Here is a 27,345-nt window from a genome sequence, read left to right on the forward strand (position 1 = left end):
AATTTTTATTTCCAATGACCATTTTGAGATTTTTGATTTTTGTTATTATTTGTGAACCATCTTGAATATTAGAATTGTATACTTGCTATATTGAGAATCTACATATCGGAGTCTATTGAGAGCACACCTTTGCTTATGTACAGTTTAGATACTCTACAGGACTTCTGTATTGAAGTCCTTGAGGTGGCCAACATCCCCAGCATATACACCCTACTGAGCCAGCGGTGCTTGAGATGGCTTGGCCATGTGAGCTGCATGGAAGATGGCAGGATCCCCAAGGATACATTGTACAGCGAGCTCATCACTGGTATCAGACCCACTGGCTGTTCATGCCTCCGCTTTATAGACGTCTTCAAACGCGACATGAAGTCCTGTGACATTGATCACAAGTCGTGGGAGTCAGTTGCCAGTGGGCAGCCATAAAGGCGGGGCTAAAGTGTGGCGAGTCGAAGAGACTTAGCAGTTGGCAGGAAAAAAGACAGAAGCGCATGGGGAGAGCCAACTGTGTAACAAACCCGACAACCAATTTTATCTGTAGCACCTGTGGAAGAGTCTGTCACTCGAGAATTGGCCTTTATAACCACTCCAGGCGCTGCTCCACAAACCACTGACCACCTCCAGGCTCTTACCCATTGTCTCTCGAGACAAGGAGGCGAAAGAGAGAGAGAGAGATACTCCACAATTGGGGAACTGGCTGAGCTGGCATATTGGGCTTTCACTTCTAAAATTTGGGTTGAAACTTAGTCCATGCTGCTGGAGTCAAGGCCACCTTTCTCTGTTGACTATCAGAGTACTACAGAAAATTAGTTAGTCTGGCCTTGACCCCATTCTGAGGGAATGAAGATCCCCAAGACAAAAATGGCAAGTACAGCACAAATTAAGTGTTATTGAGAAAGTCCATAAAAAGGAGTGGTACAGAAAGTTAGAAAAATCACATTTATGCAGTTAAGGGATCTTTTATAAAGTTTAACATTAAGACATAATGTTGGAATGGAATAGAGAGTTTTTATTCTGTGTCTAGCTATCTGAGCTGGGAGTGCTTGATGCTGACAGGAAGAGTGTATCATTTTGCAGCACTGGATTCCCCACCTTGATACATAAAAAAGAAAAACTAATGAATAATTAGCATTACCATAACTGTCAAGATGTTGGTGACTAAACATGAACATGTTATGTACAATTTGCATTATTTTGATAAGGTGAGTTATGTTAGCAGAACATTACTCTGAGTGAGGCAGAAACATTGAATTGCTTGTAGAATGTCATGATTGGTGATTATTAGGCAATCAGTAATGATCACCATAATGGATGGACTGTCTCTTCCACATAGCCACCATAGTCTGGCTTTCTGGATTCCATTCAAATTGTTTCATCTGTGCTTTGGATGATGATTATCCTCTCACTTTTTTCCCAGTATCTCATGATTGCCAAAACACTGCCCCCCTCTGATCCTTCTTAATACCAATAATCTCATTCAGTTATTATCTGTCCCCATCTTTTGTTGATGATTCAACGATACATTCATTAGCTTCATTGAGATTGTACAGCATCCAGTCCCTAGACAGAGCAACGATTAAATCACTTCATCTTGATGGCCTCCATGATCTCAGATAGGGCAATGAGGATCTTGTGTTTCACATTTCTGTTGAGATATACGGGCCCCAAAATTCTGATTGAGGCCAAAGTGGAAACTCAGTGGCTCTGTCCAGCAAATTAAGGCAACAGAAATAGGGCAGAATCCTGTTCCACCAGAATTTCATCCCATTTTTTTGATCAACTATTTTTCATATGGGGGGAGGGGTGGAGGATGTGGGCCAATGACCCACCCATTACCTCTTTCATCAAGAGGGGTATATCTAGGGGAGTTGCCAAACTACCTCGAGTACTTCACATATTTAAAAAGCTCTTTAAAATAACCCAGACTGTCAGCTGCCAGGATAATGACTCCTTTGGCAGCTAAAAACTTGTGCAGGCATTTTATTATTCAGTCTCTTCTTTACCCTTCAAAATCTCCTAAATTTCTTTGAATGCCAAGTTCATCCAAGACTTGAATACTGCTGCGATATTTTTGGAGGCTCTTTTAATACTCCACTTGCACTCCTGTAGATAGGAGGACAGGAAAAGAAAGAACTAGCATTTATATAGCACCTATCACAACTTCAGGACGTTCCAAAGTCCCTGCAGTTTTTGAAGTATAGTTACTATTATAGGGAAATGGGGAAGCCAGTTTGTGTACAGCAAAGTTCCACAAACAGCAATGAGATAATGATCTGATAGTCTGTTTTAGTAGTGTTGGTTAAGGGGTAAATATTGGCCAGGACACGAGGGAGAACTCCCAGGCTCTTAATTGAATAGTGCCATAGAATCTTGTACATCTATATGATTTGTTGTTTGATATACAATCCTGCTCCAACCTCTAATTTCTAGCCTTTCTCACTTTCTTTCTCTCTCTTGCTTTCTCTGTCACATTTTCTATCCTGGCCAGGTGAGGGTGGGTCTTCTTTCTAATACAATCCCTCCCACAATACCTTGTTAGCAAATCTGGAGTGTTCCTGGTCTACCCATTTGCACCCCCAGTAGTCCTACAACCTAATTCTTGCTGGCCAAGAGTTGGTAGGAATGGTAAAGGCAACAGGATTTTGCAAGGAAAGATGATTGAGCTTTGGAACATTTCTCAACTTTAAGTGCTACTCTGCTTGGGCCCTTCCGTGCCTCTGATCTGCCCTTAGATTGGCATGGCATTGCTCCACTTTTCCTTCTGGCTGTTGATGTAAGCATTGACAAAGTGCTCTTATAGGCACAGGCTTCTTGATTCAATTATTTTAGTAACTCTGTCCCTGCAATTTGAAAATTGGTCTGTGGCCAAGAGCACAGGCAGCAAGGAGTTCTGGTAATGAGTGAAACTCCTGGAATTTGGAGGTCTCAATATTTTGCTATGCCAAATGTTATTCAGTACAGCTGAAATGCAGATTTGCAACTTGTATTAGAATGCTTTATAAAAAGGCTAACTTTTTTTGAATAATTAGACATATTACATAACAAAAATTCTTGAAATCTTTTAGATTTCAGGTGAAGTCAACTTAGCACTTTGAACTTCAATAAAGGAAAGTCCAAAGGATTTGACACTTCGGTACTCTCGATGTTTGTTATTATTTTTCTGCATTCTTTTCTATTTTGAGCAACATTAGAGTAACATTCAGGCGATCAAAATATTTTACCAATAACAGGAAAATATTTTTATTTGCAATTAGGGCAATTCAAATATATATTGCATTACCCAACAAAATTTTAGTTAAAGCATGGAAAGTTTAAATAGTGTAGTGACAGAGCATGTTTGTTGGATACTGTTGTACATATGCAGAGTTCTCTTGGCTGTGATTAGATTAATTTTGGCCAATAGGAGGAGTCATTCTACGCCTATTTCATAACTTTTCACCCTCAGATAAGCAAGATCTGGCAGTATAATTTGCAAAGAGAAAGACTAACCGAAGAAGAGAGAAGGGAAAAAACCTTAATTCAGTTTAGGTCTTTATTTTTCAACCCCATCTGGAGCAAATTAACTCACTATTTTTTTCTTGACTGTTTTCATACAGACATACAAATCAGGAGTAGGCCACTCGACCTTTCAAGCTTGCTCCACCATTCAATAAGTTCATGGCTGAACTGATTACTCCACATTTCCAGCTACCCCCGATAACCTTCCACCCTCTTGCTTATCATGCATTTATCTACCTCTGCCTTAAAAATATTCAAAGACTCTGCTTCCACCGCCTTTTCAGGAAGAGAATTCCAAAGATTCACGACCCTTTGAGAGAAAACATTTCTCCTCATCTCTGTCTTAAATGGGCGACCCCTTATTTTTAAACAGTGACCCCTAGTTCTAGATTCTCCCACAAGGGGAAACATCCTTTCCACATCCACCCTGTCAATACCCCTCAGGATCTTATATGTTTCAATCAAGTCACCTCTTATTCTTCTAAATTCCAGCAGATACAAGCCTAGCCTGTCCACTCTTTCCTGATAAGATAGCCTGCCCATTCCAGGTATTAGTCTAGTAAACCTTCTCTGTACTACCTCCAATGCATTTACATCCTTCCTTAAATAAGGAGACCAGTACTGTACATAGTACTCCAGATGTGGTCTCACCAATGCCCTGTATAGCTGAAGCATAACCTCCCTACTTTTGTATTCAATTCCCCTCACAATAAACAATAACATTCTATTAGCTTTCTTAATTACCTGCTGTACCTGCATACTAACCTTTTGCGATTCATGCACTAGGACAGCCAGATCCCTCTGCACCTCAGAGCTCTGCAATCTCTCACCATTTAGATAATACGCTTCTTTTTTATTTTTCCTGCCAAAGTGGACAATTTCCCACTTTCCCACATTATACTCCATTTGCCAAGTCTTTGCCCACTCACTTAACCTATTTATGTCACTGTGTAGCCCCCTTATGTCCTCTTCACAACTTACTTTCCTACTTATCTTTGTATCATCAGCAAATTTAGCAACAATACCTTCAGTCCCTTCATCTAAGTCATTTATATAAATTGTAAAAAGTTGATGCCCCAGCACTGATCCCTGTGGCACGCCACTCGTTACTTCTTGCCAAGGAGAAATTGACCCATTTATGTTTCTTTAAATTCGATAATATCTTTAACTGTTTTAGTTAACCAGGAATGGTGGGTCCCACCCTTGGAATTTTTCATTCTTGTTGAAATGTATCCTATTCTGTTTGTGAGATCTTATTGTGTAGAATTGGCTGCCACATTCGCCTACATGACTGCACTTTAAAAAAAAAAGTGGTTTATTGGTTATAAAATGCCTTGTGAGAATTTGATAAAGTGCTGTAGAAATATAATTCTCATTCTCTTTCTCCTCCTCCTCTCATTCTAGTGGCTTTTTTGAAGAATGGTCTGCCCTTACTTTTTATATATTAAGGTTTCACACAGATCTAAGTTATGAGAAACTCAGTGTAGAAGAGGAAAGAGAGGAGTCCATAGCTTTTCATATTATGTTCATGATTTCTGCATTCATGGGAATGACAAAGACGAGTCAGCAGATGTGCTTTCATGATCATTCATTTATAATTGTCTTGGATTTCATTATGAATTTGCACCTCAAAACATGGAGCATCTGCCCAATCAAGATTGGTAGGTGTAATTTTACTCAGGAAACACTTATTAATTCCTGGGTCTGATTTTGGCTTTGTTGCTGCTTATTCACTGAGGCAAAAACTTGCTATCTGAAAAAAAATCTGTACAGTGCAGACTGTCCATCTCTGTAATAGTCTATATCTCATATTTAATTGCGAGTGAAAGATCATTCATGCTCTATTACATTGATTATTGTGATTAAGCCGTTCTGTAATATGAATTCAAATTTCTGTTAACACCCTTGCTTAAGAGATGTGAATCAGTTATATGCTGCAGTAAAGAGTGTAACTGCACATTGATTAAATGGAATGTTCAGTTTTGAAGAAAGGCATTATGTAGAAACAGGTTACTGATCACCGGCTTTTATTTTACTGTTCAGATTATCCAGCAGTTTAGCAAAACTATTTCTGTTTATCCAGGTATTAGAGGTACAGCACTACCAATAGTCAGTGTTTATTAAAAACAAGTGTGGTCTTTAATTTCGATAGCAATACCACTCAACTTGTGCAGCAGATCTATATTGCAATGCAATATTAGTGGATCACAGGGGAGAAAAGCAGTAAGTTCATAGATGGCTAATCAACATTGAAAATAGGAAAAAACAAAATGCAGTCTAATGAAAACAATGGCCAGAATATTACGTTGAGCTGGAGACCCCACCCACCGGCCAGAAAGTCGGGGGCGAACCCGCCTCGACTAGGCCTGGATGCCACGCTATGATTTTACTTGGCCCAGGCCCTTAATTGGCCTCGGGTGGGACTTCTGCCCCTCTGAGGCAGGAAGTCCTGTCTCCAAGAGCTGCCAGCCAATCAGCGGGCTGGCAACCAGGAGCGGTAGCTACTGCTGAGATTGCACGCCAGCCCCAGAATGAAGGTATGCTTGTGGGGACTCGCCAGGGACAATCGGCCGGGCCCTGGTGAGGCAAGGGGAGTCGGTTGCGGGGGGGTGGAATGTAATGTACTGGGGCCAGTTGGGGCGTGGGGCGGCCCTCCATGCAACACTGATCAGGAGGGTCCCCCGCCCACCAGCTCACAAGGAGGCTGCCAGATTTTACTTAGCGGACTCTGGGGGTCCTGAGCTACCCACCCGCCACTGGTATTATACCATCAGCGGCGGGAGGAGGCCCTTAAGTGGTAGTTAATTGGGGCGATCAGATAATTTCTTGCCACAGTCGCTCATAAAATTGCAGTGAGGGTGGGAAGGCAACGCGAACGCACCCCCACCTCCCACTCAATTTTATGCCCACACCCGCCTCCAGCCCGCTCCTGCGGGGGCATAAATATCCAGCCAACAAAGTTGTTTGGGCAGGCAGTATCTGTGGAAAAACAGAAGCCAACTGCCTAACATATGTATTAGAAGCAGGAGTAGGCCACTCGGCCCCTTGAGCCTGCTTTACCATTCAACAAGATCATGGCTGATCTGATTGTAACCTCAACTCCACATTCCCACCTACCCCTGATAACCTTTCGCCCCCTTGCTTATCAAGAATTGCCTACCTCTGCCTTAAAAATATTCAAAGACCCTGCTTCTGCCTTTTGAAGAAGACAGTTCTAAAGACCCTCTGAGAGAAAGAAATTCTCCTCATCTGTCTTAAATAGGCGACCCCTTGTTTTTAAACCCCTAGTTCTAGATTCTCCTACAAGAGGAAACATCCTTTCCACATCCACCCTGTCAAGACCCCTCAGAATCTTATATCTTTCAATCAAGTCACCTCTTACTCTTCTGACCTGCTGAGTATTTCCAGGTTTTTGTTTTCAATCATCTGAAAGAGGAAGATAGGTTAACATCTCAGATGAGTTGTGATAAAAGGTTATTCTCAACATCTTAGCCTGTCTTATCTTTTCAAAATTTGATTACCTTTCCATGTATATCTCTAGAAGTTTCTATTTTTATTTCAAGTTTCCAGTATTTTTGGGAGGGGCTTCTTGATCTCTGGCTGTTTTAAAATTAAACAACTGGGTTCTTCCAAATGCACTTCTAACTCAGTTCATTAGAATGAACTGTTCTGATCCACGACTGTTTCTACATAATTTCCCCTCCATACATACTTATTTAGCCTAGGATGTGTCTCTTTTTTTCCATCTGAAAAGCCAGCCATTTGAGGCTTCATAGCCTTTACTCTCCTGTTGCTGTGCCAACATTTAGGCATTTTGCTTCAAACAAAGGTCCATTCATTGGAGCCCCATGGGATCTTGCCCTGACAAACCATATGAATTAGTTATTTCTCATGTCTTGCACTTTTCCATCCCTTTTTAAAATTTGGAATTTAGTTTTCACCACCAATTCTCATTGGTTTCTCTGCTTGCTTTGTATTTGCTAACATTTGCAACTGGGTAGCAATAAACTTCTTAGCCAGCTGCTTTTAGCAGTTAGTTTGGGAGGGGTGGGGGTGTTGAGAGGAGCTAGCTGTTTGCAGCTTCTGATTATCTCCTAAACAATTTATTTACAATGTCAGTGAAATCTGAAAGTTTAATATTGGAAGAACCTTTTTTTTGTAATCCCATTTGGGTTGCATAAGCTTTTACCCATTGTTTTGTTCCAGTGTATTTAATATTATTCAGGACATGTACCCTTTCAGTTTGAATGGCATATTTAGTTTTCTTCATACATATTCCTTTTTCTGGCATTGCTGGAATTAGATTATAAGTCTTGATGCAAGTGACAGGTTTTTGGATGGCAGCCATTGGAGTAATTTTGTTCCTGAATATGCAGATCTGCACTTTATATTGCTGATTCATTGATCAAGTTTTGCTTGCTGTTAAAGAAACTTCTAAGTATTTTTAGGTATCAAATTTAAGAGCCATGTGCTATGGTGAGAGTTTTCTAAACCATTATACCTCAGATAAGTCAATTTTTTGAGGGAGCACTTTGTTTAATTAATCAATAGCACGTTGTTTATTTCATTGATATTTATTCCCTAATGAGTGAACAGTTTAAGGAAAAAAATACTTATGTCCTTTAATCTACCATAAGATTTGCCTAAACCGCAATTTTTAAGAATGTTCTGCTTATAACAGTAGTTTACAGAAGTTTACCGAAGGCATCATCCTTGCTTCACCCTTTAAGGAGCCAAAAAACTTTGCTTCTTATATCTCAGTGTGAACTATTTGCAGAGAGAATGGAAGTAACTATATTATTACTGTGTACAAAATATGAAAAAGGAACAATGGAGAAATGTGACGAAATGTGATATTAGGAGGTATGAAATTTCCTTGGAGAAAGGACCGAACAGAATATACAGATTGTTTAAAAATGAGATTTCTATGCTGAGTCTGAGAAAAAGAAATCTGCATGTTCATAAGCATTTTCAAACAATGGCACACCATTATGTGACCAAGTCATTAATTCCTATATATTCACCGGAGCATTATAAAGCTAATAAACCAGTTAGAAATACATTGCTGTGTTATGTAGATTCCATGGGAATTGTCTCTTGAGATGCATTCATGAGCAAAGATCAAAACCTGGTTGCAAAATTGAGTGATTTTTTTTTTTCCTCTCGTGATGATTTCAATTTTTATTGCTAGTGCCTCTGGTGGTCCTGACAGATCATGTTTGGAAATCAATGAAATTTCCTGATGCTGCATCGATGATTTAGCTACCTAGAAATTTGATGGCGCTGCAACTGTGGGCTGGATTTGTGGGTGGCGGGTGAAAGAAATGGCAGCCCTCATGCGTGAGCCATGTGCCACCATGCCGCTACAATCTTGAGTGTGGCAGCTCATTTATATATGCAGGGAGGCCGCCCCCATCAATCCCATGGTGGGGGCAGCCTTGGCGACACCATGAACGGCGTCAGCTGTCTGCGCAGGTGCTGCGCCCTGCTCAGAGAATGCCGAGTTGGCCCCTCGCAACTGCACAAAGTGCAGAGGTCATCCCCTCCCCCCCCCACACTAAAAATGCAGAGTTGCCCTGTTTCCCCACCCCCCCCCCACCCACCCATTGCACTAAAAATGCTCTGATCCCCCCCTTCCCTGGTGGCACCAGCTTTCCCTGGACAGGAAAGTTAAGGTACGTGAATGCTGCCTGTCACACTGCCGATCCGGATCTGACAGTATGATCATGGGGAATTGGATTTGAATGTATGCATAAAGTTAATTTCAATATTTAAAGATGGGTTCCATCGGCGAATGGCAGGGGGGCTGCCACGGAGCCTCGCCGCCGCCAGGAAGGTAAGGACCGGCAGTCCTGGTGTCGGGCTCCGTGGCGGGCCACTGCGAACTTCCATCCCTCCGCCCACCCCACCATGGAGCCGGAGGTCAGCAGCTCAACAAAATTCAGTGCTGTATTTTGGACATTAGACAGTCACCTAAGCCTCCAGTAGGGTAGGCATGAAGCGAATGCTGAATACGAACCAGGTGTGTGCTCCCTGCCAAATTATTGTAGACAAAATATAAGCATAGATGTAAAAGCAATACTGCAGAGGCTGTAAATCTGAAATAAAAACAGAAAGTGCTTGAAATACTTTGCAGGTCAGACAGCATCTGTGGAGAGAGGAGACTCTGCTTCTCTCTCCACAGATGCTGCCTGACCTGTTGAGTATTTCCAGCACTTTCTGTTTTTATTATATAAGCATAGATGATCTGGCTTGAAACAGGCGTTGGGTCTTTTGTATATGCAAATAAGGGACCTAACACTTGTTTGAGGTCCCCTGTGAAAAATTGAGTTGCCATGAATGCAACCGTCATAGGGCCAGTGCATTCAGAAAAACCAGGTCCACATGTGAACTAACCTGCGGTCCTCAAAGGAGCTGCTGCACACCGTTACCAAAAGGTCCCCATATTAAAGTTGTGCTCCACTGCCGGGCACTGCTTTCTCCCACCCTTCTCTCTCCCTTTAATCACACCGACTCCTGATCTCCTGGCCTCGAGATCACCAATCCCCAATCTCCCTCCCCTGCAACTCCAGGCCCCCTTGACCCCGACAACTCAAGAACACAGATCCAGACCATGATCTCATGGGTCACTGCCCCTACCTCCAAGACCAGACCAGTCATTACCTACCCCTCTACCCCTTAACTTACCTGACGGTCACTGTGGCACTCACAACAGCTCAGTCTTTATGCTGTCTTCTTTGGTGGGTTCATGATTATGGTAATGAGTTCCAAGGCCCAATATCTAGGTTTTCCCAAATTTCTCGGCTGTTACGTTCAAAAGGAGGGCCTGCACAATTGGTAAGAAATACAAATAGCACATCGTCTTTGGTCAGCTATGTGGCCTTGTCCAATCTACACCTTCTCCTTTGTTATCTCTTGCCCCACCCCCACCTCACTTGCTTATAACCTTTGACATTTTTAATATTTGTCAGTTCCGAAGAAGGGTCACTGACCCGAATCGTTAACTCTGCTTCTCTTTCCACAGATGCTGCCAGACCTGCTGAGTGGTTCCAGCATTTCTTGTTTTTACATCAAGTCTTCTGATGGTTTCACTAGTGAAGGTGGTACCTAACTAAATATCTGAAACAAATTCCCGGCAAATGTCATTAATGAAGTATCAAATAATTCCTTCCAAAAAAAAAAGCTGGATGAATATAGACAAAGATAGTGAAATGCCCCATAGAATGCAACAGTTCCTGTAAGGTAATTACATTTGTAGAACACTGACAACTGGGAGAGATTATGGAGTTCTGAAGCTGGTTGGATATTCTTGGTTTTTGCTTGACTCCCTTCAAAAATCCAAGTAGAAAGTTTGAAGAACTTTTCCTGAAAAGATTAAAATAAGTGTGTTCTAACCTATGATATGGTAAATGCACATTGTCTATAAAAGTAGTCAGCTTGGTGGAGCAAATTACATTTCCTCATTCGACACTTGTCTTAATATAAACACCTAGCAAGTACATTGCTCTGGTACACAGGCATATACTATTTAGCATTTTTAGAACAGTAGGGTAATAATTACTTTGGGTTGCAGCACTGAGGCCAGTAAAATTCTGCGGGGAAAGGCCTGCCTTGACCCCCAATGTCAAGAAGGGCCTGCCACATATTACCGGCGGCGGGGGAAACCTCGGTGTGCCCTCCCCCCTCACCCCCCGCCACTAGGCAGCGGCACCCCAATTACCATAGTCAAAACGGGACTTACCTCTGCAGATTATGCAGCCTGCCGTCTCTCGATGCACACTTCCGGATTTTACATTGAATGGGTGGCCGTCGCGTGTCGTCCTGTTCCCGAACACAAAAGCCGGCGGGTCATCTGAGGTAGAAGGTTCTGATATTCGGGGTCTCACTCTGCATTCTGGAAGGGAGGAGGGAGGAGGTCCGGGATTACTGGAGCGAATGCTCTACAGGCATGAAGGGAGGTACTGTGTACCCTCTCTCTGTAAACAGTGTACGCTTTGCGTTTGTTTGTATGTGTGAAGGAGCAATGATACTCCAGTCACCCTGTGTGTGGAGAGGGTGCCAGAAAGGCTAGTGGCGTTAAGGTTATATGGATGGTGGGGGCAATCGATGCAGTAGGATCTTGATGTGGTCATGCTGTGCCACTGAGTGTTAGCCAAGATAGGCAATGCTATGCCATGTCACATAGTTGATCCATGAAAGCAGCTGATGTATCCATTCATACTAATCCCTGCCCTGTTAGGAACTTTTGAATAAATAAAGGATACAACTTTATTTATCTGGATAGAGTGGAGGTGAAGGGTCTATTCACCTTGGCAGAAAGGTCAGTGATAAGGGGGCATAGATTTAAAGTGATTGGTAGAAAAATTAGAGGGGAGATGGGGAAAATGCTTTTCACCCAGAGGGTGGTGGGGGTCTGGAACTCACTGCCTGAAAGAGTAGTTGAGGCAGAGACCCTCAACTCATTCAAAAGGAGTCTGGATATGCACATCACGTGCTGTATTCTGCAGAGCTACGGACCAAATGCTGGAACATGGGATGAGAATAGGTGGATCGTTTTTGGGCCGGCACAGACACGCTGGGCCAAGTGACCTCTTTCTGTGCCTTAAACTTTCTATGATTCTATGATTCTAATGGTGGCATGGCAATGATATTGCATACATTGGCTCTCCTGCAGGGCCAACGGTGCAAAGGAGTGTGGCATTGGTGCTACATGCTGGCACAGATCATTCACACAGAGAAAAGGACACACACGTTGGTGAAGAACATTTAGTGAAAGATGTATTTACATTGCTGTGACACCTGTACATCCCCATTTGTGTCGGTGTGTTCTCTGTAAACGCTTGCGAATGCCCCTTCTCGGTGCAACCTGTCCGCTAGCCACCTGACTGCAGGAAGGCTGCTGATACGATTGCCGTTTGGCTGTGGATGACTTTGGCATTTGTACACTTTGCGCATGAGGCTTAGAGGGCCCCGGCTTTCTGGGGGAGTGCTCGTTCCGGCATTGGACCCTTTGACGCAGGATGACTCCACAACTACTCACCTCCTCTGCCATCTCCAGCCAGACTGCCTTGTTCAGCTGGGAGGCCCTCTTCTTACTATTGCTGGACCTCCTGCCTTGCCCGCATAGCCTGGAGGAGAGTGACCAGGGAGGCTTCGCTGCACTATGGGGCCACCGTAGAGTATCCCTCTGCCATCCTCAGCTTTTGGTGTGGTCCTTGAAATGCAAAGGTGACTCCACGTGGACCTGCTCTAACTTCTGGCTGCAAGGTTTGTCTTGCACATGTTTGAAAACCAATGCAGGACTAGTGAGGAAATCTGTGCTGTTGTCATGGTTTTTCAACTATTACATATTTTCGCATGTTCACAAAAACTTTGCTTCTGCAGCAGCTGATCATAGTTATTGGTGTAATGTTTCTCGTTAGCTGTGCAGCTAGAATATGAACATATTTTCCTGTTTTTTAACGAAGCTCATTTAATTGCAGTTGCATGTATTTTCACATTACAGTTAGCAGAGAAATGAATACAGATTCCAAATGCATATTAGTCTGCGGCTTTTAACTGTCAGATGATTAGAAGCCCATAGTATGCAAATATTCTTCAATTATGGTTTTGTTTCTGTTGTGTATTTGCCTTTCATGGTACATTTAAGTCTCACATCCTGGAATGTGCAAAATGAAGATTATTCACCCAGGTGCTACAAGAAGTAATGTAATACTTAAGTGGAAGAAGAGGATCACAACTTCACAGGACACTAGGATACATGTGGCAGCAAAGCTGAAAGTGTTGGGGTAACTCAGCAGGTCAGGCAGCATCTGTGAAGAGAGAAGCAGGATTAACTTTCAGGTCTCTGAACTTGGTCAAATTAACTCTCCTTCTCTCTCCACAGACGCTCCTGACCTGTTGTGTTTCTCCAGCATTTTCTGCTTTGCTGCCAGATTGACAGCAGCCCCACTCTTCAACTGTGAGGTACGTATTCTTTGACAGCTGTCAGGAAGCAGGTGCTGGGGCGCTTTAAATAGGGCCCCAACACCTGCTACACAGCTGTCAAATGTTTCCTCACTGCGCCAGATGTCCCACCTCGCTCCACGTAATATGGGGAGGGGACCGCGTGTCACAGTGTTGCAAATGAGCCCCCACGCGCAATATCGTGGAGGCTTGGCAGCGGCCACTGAATGTGGGCACGCTGCCGAGTTCAAAGGGCGCTGCCGTGGAGCGCGGCACCCAAATAAAATTCAGGCCTTAAAGAATTAACCATTTCTTGGAATAACATTGTTCTTAATCTTAATCAGGTTATCAATCAGTATAATTTTTGTAATTAACATACAAGCTAGTCTTACAGTTATATTAATAACATCTTTCCTGATAGGTATAACCTCACAGTTCTGGTATCATCCTTGTAAATCTTTTATACACTTTCTCCAATGCCTCTACAACCTTTTTATAATATGGTGACCAGAATTGTACACAGTACGCCAAGTCTAGTCTAATCAAAGTTTAGCATAACTTCTCTGCTTTTCAATTCTATCCCTCTAGAAATGACACCATCTTGTTTTTTTATGGCCTTATTAGCTTGCATTGCTACTTTTAGTGATTTATGCATTTGTACTCCCAGATCCCTTTGCTCCTCTATCTCATTTAGAATCTTAATTTCCAAATATGTGGTCCCCTTATTTTTCTTACTAAAATGTAACACCTCACTGTTATCCAACTTTTCCTAGTGGGGAATAATTTTGCTGGTGTATTTAATCTTGACGATGATGAGAAATTAATTCATTTTGAACTTGAAACAATCATAATTTTAAAATGTTAAAAATAAACTCTGCACTTTCTTATGTGTCTACAGACAATATTGCACACAAGATCAGTTTTTTAAAAAGTTAAATGCTGGTTTTCAGTTTTCCTTGTGTCCCTGCATTGCCTGTATAAATTTGTATTTTATTCAATAAAGTGCTGCAAGACTCTGAAAAATAAGTGAATAAGATCATATCAATAAAGAATGAATGCATTACTGACTGTGATATAGGAGTATATTTTCAGGCATCGCCCCCCCCCCACCCCCACACCCGCCCCCAGTTGTGCCACCGAAATTGAGGGCAAATGTCCCACCATTCCTGTGGTCAGTGAAGTGTTTCCATTAGCCTTATTGCTGAGCAGCCAGAGTGGTCCCAAGTCACAGGCAGTCACACATAAGATTCCAGTTATTATTTTTAGATTGGACTGGGTTGAGTGCGTGTTCTACGTGGTCAGTATCAGCTGACAGCCTGACCAAAGAGGATGCCAGAGTTCCTGTATATTTTTGTGGGGCTGGGAGGAGTAGGAGTACTGTTGCAGGCATCACAAAAACAACCTGGACCTTTGCTGCTCTCCATACCCCACCCCATGGACCTACCTTTTTCTGGCCCAGAAGCCGTTCGAGTAACTCGATATTGCAGTGGGCTGGAGCTAGCGGGCTGCCCTGAGGCACTCTATCTCCAGCTGCAGCCTGCTATCCCTATGCTGATGAGTCCTAACCTGCCATCCCTATACTGATGAGTTCTGGCTCTCAAAGTGGACTAGATCTCCCACTGGGACTATCACTGCCCAAAGTCCACTTGGGATAGATATCTGCCTCATTGAGCCATTCAGATAACTTTCAATGCTTCAACTACTGAATGAAAAAAAAAAGACTACAATTTCAGCTCCTGCTAATTATCAGTAACTCCAGTGGCCATTAAGGACTCAACCAAGCTTGGTGGCCATCTTGTCCAGAATTACATGATCTACCAATATGTACTACCTAAACTCACATGAAGAATGGAGACATGGACAAAGAACCAGAAGATTATTGATGCATGTGAAATGGTATCCAAGTTTGAGTTGCTGCCTTCTTGGAAAGGGTGGAGGCAAAGTGGGGTGTGGGTTGGAATTTCCTGTGAGGGTATGATGAAGATGTTACACCCAAAATTACGCTCATTCAAGCATCCATTTTGCTGATGTCAATTTATGCCTGAATTTCCTGCCAATTTCATTAGCATACACCAGAACGTAAAAAGTGGCGTAAGTAAACTGGTAGCAGCGTAAACAACTGGGGCCCAAGGAAAGTATGGAACTCACACCATTTATTCCTTCTTTAAGTATGAAATTAAAATTTCAGCTTATTTAACCATCACTTGTGCGCATTAGGCATGGCATGTTTATTAATCTGCAATCGTAGAAGCTTTTCAATTTAAACATGACGAATTGATGCCATAAAATTACATTCTAAGAAACAGAAAATACAGCGCAGATTTCAGTGAAGATAAATTAAAAAAGGAATTGCTTGAAAAATATCACAATAAGGCGTCAGGAAAATGCTGCATCTAAAATTCTGGGCTTAATTTTACAGCCAATTTTAACCAATGTAATTGCTGGACGTTTGCCTGCATTCTTCTAAGACTGGGTGTGGAGCCATTATAACAAGCCAAGATGTGTTCAGGCATAGATGTTGATGGACTGGCGTAAATGATCAAAGGCGTTTTGGTGCAGCATAATTACATGCATAACATGCTTGAGGTCATATAAAGAAAAGCAAAATACTGCAGATGCTGGAAATCTGAAATAAAAACAAGAAATGCTGGAAATACTCAGCAGGTCTGGCAGCATCTGTGCAGAGAGAAGCAGTGTTTGCTTGATCTTTTACGCTGGGTATTTGCTACAAAGCCTGATTATGTGTATCTCTGCATGCAAAGGCACAGGAAATGCTTTGGATCAGGAGAAGCACCAGCAATATTGAAGAAATGTTGGACTATTGTTTCTACCCATTCTCTCCAGTACATACTACTTATTAAAATTAATAAAATTGTACTGGCATTTGTGCATATATAAAGGAATACATGTATTCCAGGAGTTATTGGGCTGAATTTCAATTGTGTGCCAAAGTCCTTGGTGACGCGCTTTCGATTCGGCGGCCTTCCGACATGGAAGGGTCGCCGAGGAACCCCTGTGATATTTCACGTGGGGGCTCATTTCATAGTGGGGGTGGAGCAGCCGCCCCTGATGATGTGTAGGGGCAGCCTCTGCGTCCCCGGCGCCACTATGCAAGCGTGGCACCATTTTTAAAGGGCTTTAAGCCCTTAGAAGTCATTTTACATTTTAAAGATACAACATTAGGAATTTTTTATAAACACATAATAAAGGTATGGAGGCCCTTCCCCAAAACCTCCAATGGTCATTTCAATGCCCGAAATGACCAACACAGGCCTTTTTCCCAACCTGAACGTTACCCCCTAAACTTATAACATTTGGCCTATAACCCCTTCCCACCATCCCCACATCCAATAAAAATTGATTTCCCCGCTCCTCCACCCCTCCCGCCCGCAAATTTTTATTACTCCCCCCTCCACACCAGATTCTCGCCTCAGAACGCCGTGTGTAGTTCCGAAGGCATGCGAAGGCCGAACGGAGGCCGTAAAATCGGCGTGGGACGGCAGGTGAGTTAATTTGAATATAATTAATGTGAATTTACATGTGGAGATGAAGGACCCACTGCCAAACGGCAGGGAGGCCGTACCGAGGTCCCCCCGCCGCCAGTAATATGCGGCGGGCCCTTCTCGACATCGCGGGTCGAGGCGAGCCTCTCCCCGCAGGTTTTTACCGGCCCCTGTGCCATGACCCACGGTGTCGAGGGGCCGATAAAATTCAGCCCATAATTTAATAAATCCTTTAACAATGTGAACAGATGTACTGTTTTCTACTTGGCACAGTGTATTCTGATCCTTAAACATGTGCAACCTTTTTAAAAGATAAATGTACAGACAAAATCCCAAGTACAATCACTTATATTTTAATTTTGTTGTAGCTATATAGCAGAGGATGAAATGCTAAGAGGGAATTCACATGAATTGCATGCATTTTGAGATTTGGTTTCCAGCAAATCCTTTCATGAGAGAAAAATCTTTGCTTCCGGATAATTTAACAGGTAGACAAAAGAACCAACTGCAATATTTGGAAGTATTGGAGTGTTTCATTTTGTGTATTTTAATTCTACACTATAAATAGGTTAACTGTTTATAATAAGACAATGCTTTTTTTGTTAAATTTGTTTTAAGAATTTCAATAGAGAACTGCTACCTGTGTCAGTTGCCCTACTCAGTTCAGAAATGTAGCCAGATGATTTGAAGCTGAATGTTGCACACACATTTGTTCAATAATTACAATTATATTTTCCAGTTTCTTGGCAATGCTGAAGTTGAACAACCAAAGGGTACAGAAATTGTGAAGGATGCTGTTCGTAAACTCAAGGTATAAGTTTTCCTAGTTTAATTTGGATTTATTCCTCTTTAGGTTCATTCTAATTCATTTCTGAACTGAGAGGCTAAATGTAATATCTTCCTAAGCCTCTGATACTTCCAATTTGCAACTGATGCTACATCAGAGCAAAATTAATTTAATATCTCTTGGGGAAAGTGGCTTCTCGAGGAAGAAATTTAGTGTTAGACTCCTACTACAATTAATCAGTGAAGCAATACTTTTAAGCCCATTTAGCTCCAGATATTATTCATCTGCTCATTGATTTTTATTCCATGTTCCAAGACTGAACCCCATGACCCAAATAAACTTAATTGCATTACTTCTGTTCAAAAAAAAAGAACAAAGTTAAGTGTATTTGTTTTTTTTTTAATTATGGCTTTATTGGAATTAGAAATTAAATATAATTGAATTAGTTTGAGGACTTGCAAGGGAACAGGTCAAATATTTCACAAAAGTGTGCATTTGGGCACTCAATACCAATTATCTATACTGTATTCAATAATTTTTTACACTGGCATACAAGTTTTACCTATCCCCACAAATCATTAAAAATGCTTTCTGAAATATGCCATTTTTCCTCATATTTTTAATATTCAAAAAGCATCTAAACAAAATTTAAAAACTCAAGAAATTACACTTTCACAGTGATACATTTACATTTGTCCATTGAACTGTCTTTTGATGCCTTTGTTAAATATTTTGTTTAAAGCTCTCAGCAGGTCTTGATAAGGACTTGATGGGCTGGATTTTGTGCACGCATCATCAGGAGTGGGGGCAGGTGAACAAAATGGCTGCCTGCATGTGCAGGCCATGTTCCGCATTGCCGCCGTGATCTTCCTCGCGATGGCCCATGCTAATGACCCGGTCGGGCCGCGCCTCCTCCCCACCCCCCAATCATTTGAGGGGGGTGGTTCCCCGATACCAGCAATGGCATCAACTGTTTTATGCAGGCACTGGCACATTTTTAAAGGAGAGCCATCTAATTTACATTTTTAAGGACACCCAATACTGTTCCGATCAAAAATCTACCACCCCTTTCCCACCCTCCAATAACAATAAAATTCGTCATTTGCCCTCTCCCCCCAAAACATTTGACCTTCCCCCCCCCGCCCCCCGCCCCCCTGCAAACTGAACAAAGTGCAGAAGTCACCCCTTCCCACATCCCCTACACTAATGATGAAAATTTGACCCCACCCCCGCCACCAGGCCCTAAAATGCTTAAGTTCCCCCCTTCTCCACCACTGTGGCGCCTGCTTTCCTCCGACGGGAAAGTGAAGACACATGAGAGTTGGCCGCTGCTCAGAAGATTGTGGCCCGATGGTACAATTGGAATCAATTTTATTCAAATGTATGCATTGTGGTAATTTGAATATTTTAATCCGGGTCCCGTTGCCCAGCAGCGCAGGGGGGATGGTGCCACTATGGAGCCTCGCCACTGCCAACGGATCGGGCCCGGCCCTTCCGGCGTTGGCATCCATGGCAGGCTACTTCCACCACCACCCCCCAAGACGGCGCCTGACATTGGGAGCTCTGTAAAATCCCAGCCGATATTTTTGTCTGGAACTGTGACCTGAATTTAGATTGTGTAGTCTGAGGATCTGCTGCGTGCCTAATTTCTGAGGATGGATCAAGTTTCCCAGATTTATTTCTCCAAACTGGTTCTGGTTTTTATCTGGGTTTTTCACCTCTCCTAGGAAATTACATGGCTTTCAGCAGGAAGGGGAGGGACAGGGAGCATATATATTGTGGTCAAGATTGCACATCTGGTTGGATGTATGAGAAGGTCTTTTCCTGTCCATCATTGTGTGTTCGTAATCAGCTGTACTGATGGATTGTTTTTGGTTGCTTTGAGCAGTTTCTGCATAATTTTGCAAAATTATTTGAACAAAAGCTAGAAAACAAAGTTCTGAAGTTTTAATAAAGTTTATTGTGAATATTGTTTTCAATAGCCACAACAACTTGCATTTTTAGAGCACCGTTAACATAGTAAAACATTCCAAAGCAGTTCACAGGAGGGTTATCAAACAAACTTTGACACTGAGCTACTCAAGAAGATATTAGTACAGATGACCAAAAGCCTGGTCAAAGAGGTAGATTTTAAGGAGTGTCTTAAAGGAGCAAAGAGAGGTAGAAAAGCAGAGAGGTTTAGGGAGGGAATTTCAGTTTATGGCTGAAGCAGGTGAAGGCATGATCACCACTAGGAGGGTGATTAACATCTGAGATGTATAAGAGGGCAGATTTGGAGGAGATTGGAATTGCAGGATTAGAGCACATTACAGAGATAGGGAAGAGTGAGGCTTTGAATGAATTTGAAAACAAGGATTTTAAAACTGAGGCAGTACCAGACTGGGAGCTAATGTAGGTCAATGAGCACTAGAATAAACAGGACTTGGTGTGAGTTAGGATATGGGCAGCAGAGTTTTGGATGAGATCAAGTTTATGCAAGGTAGAAGATGGGGCAGAGTCAGGCCATGTTACGGTAGTGGAAGTAGGCAGTTTTGGTGAGGGAGAAATATGTGGTCAGAGATCATCCCGAGGTCAAAAACGATACTAAGGTTGCTAAATGTCTGGTTCAGCCTCAGACAGATAACTAGGGAATGCATGTCTGCGTGTGTACATAAAAAGAAAGAAAAAAGTGACGACTGATTGCATACTTATATGATTTTCTAGTGTTCTATAAACTTAAGTATATATATTAAGCTGACACTGGGGTCAAAGAGAAAAGGCATGTGAGAAAGAGAGAAAGACTATAGGGGCAGGTGGTGGCGTAGTGGTATTGTCACTGGACTAGTAACCCAGAGACCCAGGGTGTTTCTCTGGGGACATGGGTTCGAATCCCACCACAGCAGAAGGTGGAATTTGAATTTAATTAATAAATCTGGAATTAAAAGCTAGTCTAATGATGGCCATGAAACCATTGTCGATTGTTGTAAAAACCCATCTAGTTCACTAATGTCCTTTAGGGAAGGAAATCTGCTGTCCTTACCTGGTCTGGCCTACATTGGCCCACAGCAATGTGGTTAACTCTTACATGCCCTCTGAAATGGCCTAGCAAGCCACTCAGTTGTCCCTAACCGCTACGAAGTTAATAAAAAGGAATGAAACCGGACGGACCACCCGGCATCAACCTAGGGACCGGAAACGACAATGGCAAACCCAGCCCTGCAAAGTCCTCCTTACTAACATCTGGGGGCTTGTGCCAAAGTTGGGAGAGCTGTCCCACAGACTAGTCAAGCAACAGCCTGACATAGTCATACTCACGGAATCATACCTTACAGACAATGTCCCAGACACTTCAATCACTATCCCTGGGTATGTCCTGTCCCACCGGCAGGACATACCTTGCAGAGGTGGTGGCACAGTGGTGTACAGTAGGGAGGGAGATGCCCTGGGAGTCCTCAACATCGACTCCGGACCCCATTAAATGTCATGGCATCAGGTCAAACATGGGCAAGGTAACCTCCTACTGATTACCACCTACCGCCCTCCCTCAGCTGATGACTCAGTACTCCTCCATGTTGAACACCACTTGGAGGAAGCACTGAGGGTGGCAAGGGCACAAAATGTACTCTGGGTGGGGGACTTCAATGTCCATCACCAAGAGTGGCTCGGTAGCACCACTACTGACCGAGCTGGCCAAGTCCGAAAGGACATAGCTGCTAGACTGGGTCTGCGGCAGGTGGTGGGGGAACCAACACGAGGGAAAAACATACTTGACCTCGTTCTCATCAATCTGCCTGCCACAGATGCTTCTGTCCATGACTGTATTGGTAGGAGTGACCACCGCACAGTCCTTGTGGAGACGAAGTCCCGCCTTCACATTGAGGATACCGTCCATCGTGTTGTGTGGCACTATCACTGTGCTAAATGGGATACATTTCGAACAGATCTAGCAATGCAAAACTGGGCATCCATGAGGCGCTGTGGGCCATCAGCAGCAGCAGAATTGTACTCAACCACAAGCTGTAACCTCATGGCCCGGCATATCCCCCACTCTACCATTACCATCAAGCTAGGAGACCAACCCTGGTTCAATGAAGAGTGCAGGAGGGCATGCCAGGAGCAGCACCAGGCATACCTCAAAATGCGGTGTCAACCTGGTGAAGCTACAACACAGGACTATCTGCGTGCCAAACTGCGTAAGCAGCATGCGATAGACAGAGCTAAGCGATCCCATAACCAACGGATCAGATTTAAGCTCTGCAGTCCTGCCACATCTAGCCGTGAATGGTGGTGGACAATTAAACAACTAACTGGAGGAGGTGGCTCCACAAATATCCCCATCCTCAATGATGGGGGAGCCCAGCATATCAGTGCGAAAGATAAGGCTGAAGCATTTGCAACAATCTTCAGCCAGAAGTGCCGAGTTGATGATCTATCTCGGCCTCCTCCTGAAGTCCCCAGCATCACAGATGCCAGACTTCAGCCAATTCGATTCACTCCACGTGATATCAAGAAACGACTGAAGGCACTGGACACTGCAAAAGCTATGGGCCCTGACAATATTCCGGCAATAGTACTGAAGACCTGTGCTCCAGAACTTGCCGCGCCCCTAGCCAAGCTGTTCCAGTACAGCTACAACACTGGCATTTCCCCTGCAATGTGGAAAATTGCCCAGGTATGTCCTGTACACAAAAAGCAGGACAAGTCCAACCCAGCCAATTATTGCCCCATCAGCCTATTCTCAATCATCAGTAAAGTGACGGAAGGTGTCATCAACAGTGCCATCAAGCGGCACTTGCTTAGCAATAACCTGCTCGGTGACGCTCAGTTTGGGTTCCGCCAGGGCCGCTCAGCTCCTGACCTCATTACAGCCTTGGTTCAAACATGGACAAAAGGGCTGAACTCAAGAAGTGAGGTGAGAGTGACTGCCCTTGACATCAAGGCAGCATTTGACCGAGTATGGCATCAAGGAGCCCTAGCCAAACTGAGGTCAATGGGAATCAGGGGAAAACCCCTCCGCTGGCTGGAGTCATACCTAGCGCAAAGGAAGATGGTTGTGGTTGTTGGAGATCAATCATCTCAGCTCCAGGACATCACTGCAGGAGTTCCTCAGGGAAGTGTCCTCGGCCCAACCATCTTCAGCTGCTTCATCAAGGACCTTCCTTCAATCATAAGGTCAGAAGTGGGGATGTTTGCTGATGATTGCACAATGTTCAGCACCATTCGCGACTCCTCAGATACTGATGCAGTCCGTGTAGAAATGCAGCAAGACCTGGACAATATCCAGGCTTGAGCTGATAAGTGCCAAGTAACATTCACGCCACACAAGTGCCAGGCAATGACCATCTCCAACAAGAGAGAATCTAACCATCTCCCCTTGACATTCAACAGCATTACCATCGCTGAATCCCCCACTATCAACATCCAAGGGGCTACCATTGACCAGAAACTGAACTGGAGTAGCCATATCAATACCGTGACTACAAGAGCAGGTCAGAGGCTAGGAATCCTGAGGCGAGTAACTCACCTCCTGACTCCCCAAAGCCTGTCCACCATCTACAAGGCACAAGTCAGGAGTGTGATGGAATACTCTCCACTTGCCTGGATGGGTGCAGCTCCAACAACACTCGAAAAGCTCGACACCATCCAGGACAAAGCAGCCCGCTTGATTGGCACCCCATCTACAAACATTCACTCCCTCCGCCACCAATGCATAGTGGCAGCAGGTGTACCATCTACAAGATGCACTGCAGCAATGCACCAAGACTCCTTAGACAGCACTTTCCAAACCCGTGACCTCTGGCAACTAGAAGGACAAGGGCAGCAAATACATGGGAACACAGCCACCTGCAAGTTCTCCTCCAAGTCACACAACATCCTGACTTGGAACTGTATCGCCGTTCTTTCTCTGTCGCTGGATCAAGATCCTGGAACTCCCTTCCTAACAGCACTGTGGGTATACCTACCCCAAATGGACTGCAGCGGTTCAAGAACGCAGCTCACCACCACCTTCTCAAGGGCAATTAGGGATGGGCAATAAATGCTGGCCTGGCTAGCATCACCCACATCCCATGAATGAATTCAAAAAAAACTATATTCTCTGATTTATTTTGCACACTCTGGCAGGTAAATGAGTAGCAAGAATAGGTATAGGAGGAAAAGCATTTCCTTCAAAGATTTGTGCTTTTCTCCATGCCGATAGAATTAATTCCTTTCTTATCACCTCCATGAAATCCATTACTTAATTAAGTGTGTGTGTGTATGTAAATAAATACTAGTTGATCTCAACACTACCTTGACACCACTGGCAGGAGGAGAAATCACGTGTGACAAATGTGGCAAATTTACATCAGTTTCCATTGCATGGGTGAACATAGCAAATTATAATGGGAAAAGTTGCCACAAGATGTTCACACAGCAACAACAACTGGTATTTATATAGCACCTTTAACATAACAAACTATCCCAAGGTGCTTCACAGAGGCACCTATAAAACAAAATACGACACCAGGCCACATAAGGAAATATTAGGGCGGACGACCAAAAACTTGGTCAAAGAGGTAGGTTTTAAGGAGTGTCTTAAAGGAGAAAAGCGAGGCAGAGAGGTTTAGGGAGGGAAATCCAGAGCTTCGGGCCTATGCAGCTGAAGGCACGGCCATCAATGGTGGAGCAATTAAAATTGGGGATGCTGAAGAGGCTGGAATTGGAGGAATGCAGATAGCTTGGAGGGTTGTAAGGCTGGAGGAGATTACAGAGATAGGGAGGGGCCTAGCCATGGAGAGATTTGAAAATAAGGATGAGAATTTTAAAATCAAAGCATTGTTTATCTGGGAGCCAATGAAGGTCAGTGAGCACAGGGGTGAGGGGTGAATGGGATTTGGTATGAGCAGGGACATGGGCAGCATAGTTTTGGATGACCTCAAGTCTAGGAAGGGAGGCTGGCCAGCAGTGTGTTAGATAGTCAAGTCTGAAGTTAACAAAGGCATGAATGAGGGTTTCAGCAGCAGATGAGCTGAGGCAGGGGAAAAGTCAGGCAATGTTATGTAGGTGGAAATAGGCTGTAGTAGTGATGACATGGATATGTGGTTGAAAACCCATCTTGGGGTCAGATATGACACCAAGTACAGGAATTTCCCTGCAAAGCCCGCCATCAGTCTCAAATGGAGGTCAGAAGCCCGCACTGTATCACAGTCACTCACCTGTGATTTTCCCCAATTTGACCAGTTAGTGGCCAGAGAGCAGGTTCGCAGGCTCTTGAAGCTGGAGGGCCAATAGGAGGCTCACAGCACGAAAATAGTAGCAGGATGCCCTTACAGGTAAGTGAGGGAGAGGACGCCTCAAAATGGAAGTGCTCTCTCTCCAACATTTTTAAATCTAACATAAAAAAAAGCCTTTGCAGTCGGGCAATCATTGTAGGGGGATCCCTCCACAGGTTGGCCTATGACTGATGCTGAATGTTGGCCTTCATTGCAAGAGGATTTGAGTACAGGAGCAAGGGGGTGAGACCACATCTGGAGTATTATGTGCAGTTTTGGTCTCCTTATCTGAGGAAGGATGTTCTTGCCATGGAGGGAGTGCAAAGAAGATTTACTAGGCTCATTCCTGGGATGTCAGGATTGATATATGAGGAGAGATTGGATCGACTAGGCCTCTATTCACTAGAGTTTAGAAGAATGAGGGGATCTCATAGAAATCTACAAAATTCTAACAGCACTAGACAGGCTAGATACAGGGAGGATGTTCCCAATGGCTGGACAGTCCAGAACCAGGGGTCACTGTCTCAGGATACGGGGTATGCCATTTAGAACCGAGATGAGGAGAAATTTCGTCACTCAGAGGGTGGTGAATCTGTGGAATTCTCTACTGCAGATGGCAGTGAAGGCCAAGTCATTAAAGATATTCAAGAAGGAGATAGATATATTTCTTAATGCCAAAGAGATCAGGGATATGGGGAGAAAGCGGGAACAGGGTACTGAATTAGACGATCAGCCATGATCTTTTTTGAATGGCAGAGCAGGCCTGAAGGGTCGAATGGCCTACTCCTGCTCCTATTTTCTATGTTTCTGAATCCAGGCAGGCAGGAAGGACTTATAAGGCTTTCTGGATGTTGGTCCCCAAGTCTGTCACTGGGAAGCAGCCTCCAGGCAGCTGCACTGCCCCTGCCGGCTGCAGGGAGTTAGAGGCCGGCAATAGGCCTTCATTCACCTTAATTGGCTATCCACTGCTTGCAGGTGGGTAGCACTTCTGTTCCCCCATCCTGCCTCTGGGAAAATGACCCAGAGGCGCAGTGGAGTTGGGGAACCAGCATGCCAGCCAGCAGTGAAATTCCATGCTTGCCCACCTCGGGGGCTAAAACTTTAGTCCGAAGGCTACGAACAGCCTGGTTCAGCCTCATATAGTTGCTAGGGAGAGGGATGGAGTCAGTGGTGAGGAAACTGAGTTTGTGGTAGGGACTGAAAACAATGGCTTCAGTCTTTCCAATATTTAATTGGAGGAAATTTCTGCTCATCTCGTACTGGATGTCAGACAAGCAGTCTGATAATTTAGTGACAGTGGATGGATCGAGAGGGGTGGTGGTGAGGTTGAGCTGGGTGTCATCATTGTACATATGGGAACTGACAATATGGGCCGAATTTTATTTTTGAGCCACCAGTCCTGTCATCAGGACCGGAACCGTCCACGAGGCATGTCAGGCTCAGAAGTGACCCGCTGCACGCAATTCATGGGCAGCCAGCCAATTAAGCTTAATGACCTGTGGCACCCGACCAATTGTGTGGTCAGTGTCGGGTGGGGAGTATGGCATCAGGTGACGCCTTGGCAGGTGCTGTTGTCATTTTTAAAGCCCTGCATTGAACTCTGCACTGTGAGGACCTGGGAGAGGAGGAGATGATCGCAGAAACTGAACAGATAGCTGAGCGGAGACCCCAGGCAACCCCATGCTTCCCTGATGCTTCTTTCCAGGTTCTTTGGCAGGCTGTGAGGAAGAGGAACATTTTGTTCCAAAGGGAAGGGAGAAGAAGACCTGGGAACCAAACCAAGCAGGCCTGGCTCCAGATCGCAGAGGAGGTCAGCAGCCATGGGGTCACGCCATGCACATGTATTCAGTGCCGCAAGTGGCTCAACAAACTCATCAGGACTGAGAAAGTGAGTACCTTTTAATGCCTTCATCTTTTTGGGCCTTGCATCTGGCAAAGCAGGAGGGTGCGTTTGGAGGAGAGGGATCAACCCCCTAGACATGGGCAAAGGCTCAGAGGATGCAAGATGATTGACAGCAGCACGGCGAATTGGCCCTGAAAAGAGGTCCCCTGTCATTGCAGAAGCTCGCGAGATGCCTGGAAAGGGGACACATGCAGGAAGCATTTGTGTATCCCAATCAATGGCCACCTGGACTGCCACCAGCCTTTGTATTGGAATTGATGTCACTGAGTGACCAACAGCTCCCTTCCCTTTGTCTGCAGGAGAAGATAGGACACAATCGGAGAGAGTGGGCCAAGACTGGCAGTGGGCTGCCCATTCTGCAAGTACTAACCCCGATGGAGGAGGAGGCCATGGAGCTATCTGGACTTCATGTCAGCTGGAGCGTCGCAAACAGAGAGGCAGATGCACCTTCCCAAGACAGTGAGTAAGGTCACCATGGGG

General features: G+C 44.1%; 1 protein-coding gene across 9 annotated transcripts in view; it reads left to right on the forward strand.

The window, feature by feature from the left end:
- gulp1b (GULP PTB domain containing engulfment adaptor 1b) overlaps positions 1-27,345 on the forward strand; it is a 475,365-nt gene that overhangs the window by 308,966 nt on the left and 139,054 nt on the right. For all 9 annotated transcript variants that reach the window (XM_068035589.1, XM_068035592.1, XM_068035597.1 and 6 more), the window contains one exon: positions 17,683-17,754. In XM_068035589.1, the coding sequence (XP_067891690.1) occupies positions 17,683-17,754 (72 nt within the window). The remainder of the gene's footprint in view (positions 1-17,682; positions 17,755-27,345) is intronic.

This window comes from Heterodontus francisci, chromosome 7 (assembly GCF_036365525.1).
Source record: "Heterodontus francisci isolate sHetFra1 chromosome 7, sHetFra1.hap1, whole genome shotgun sequence".
Lineage (NCBI taxonomy): Eukaryota > Metazoa > Chordata > Chondrichthyes > Heterodontiformes > Heterodontidae > Heterodontus > Heterodontus francisci.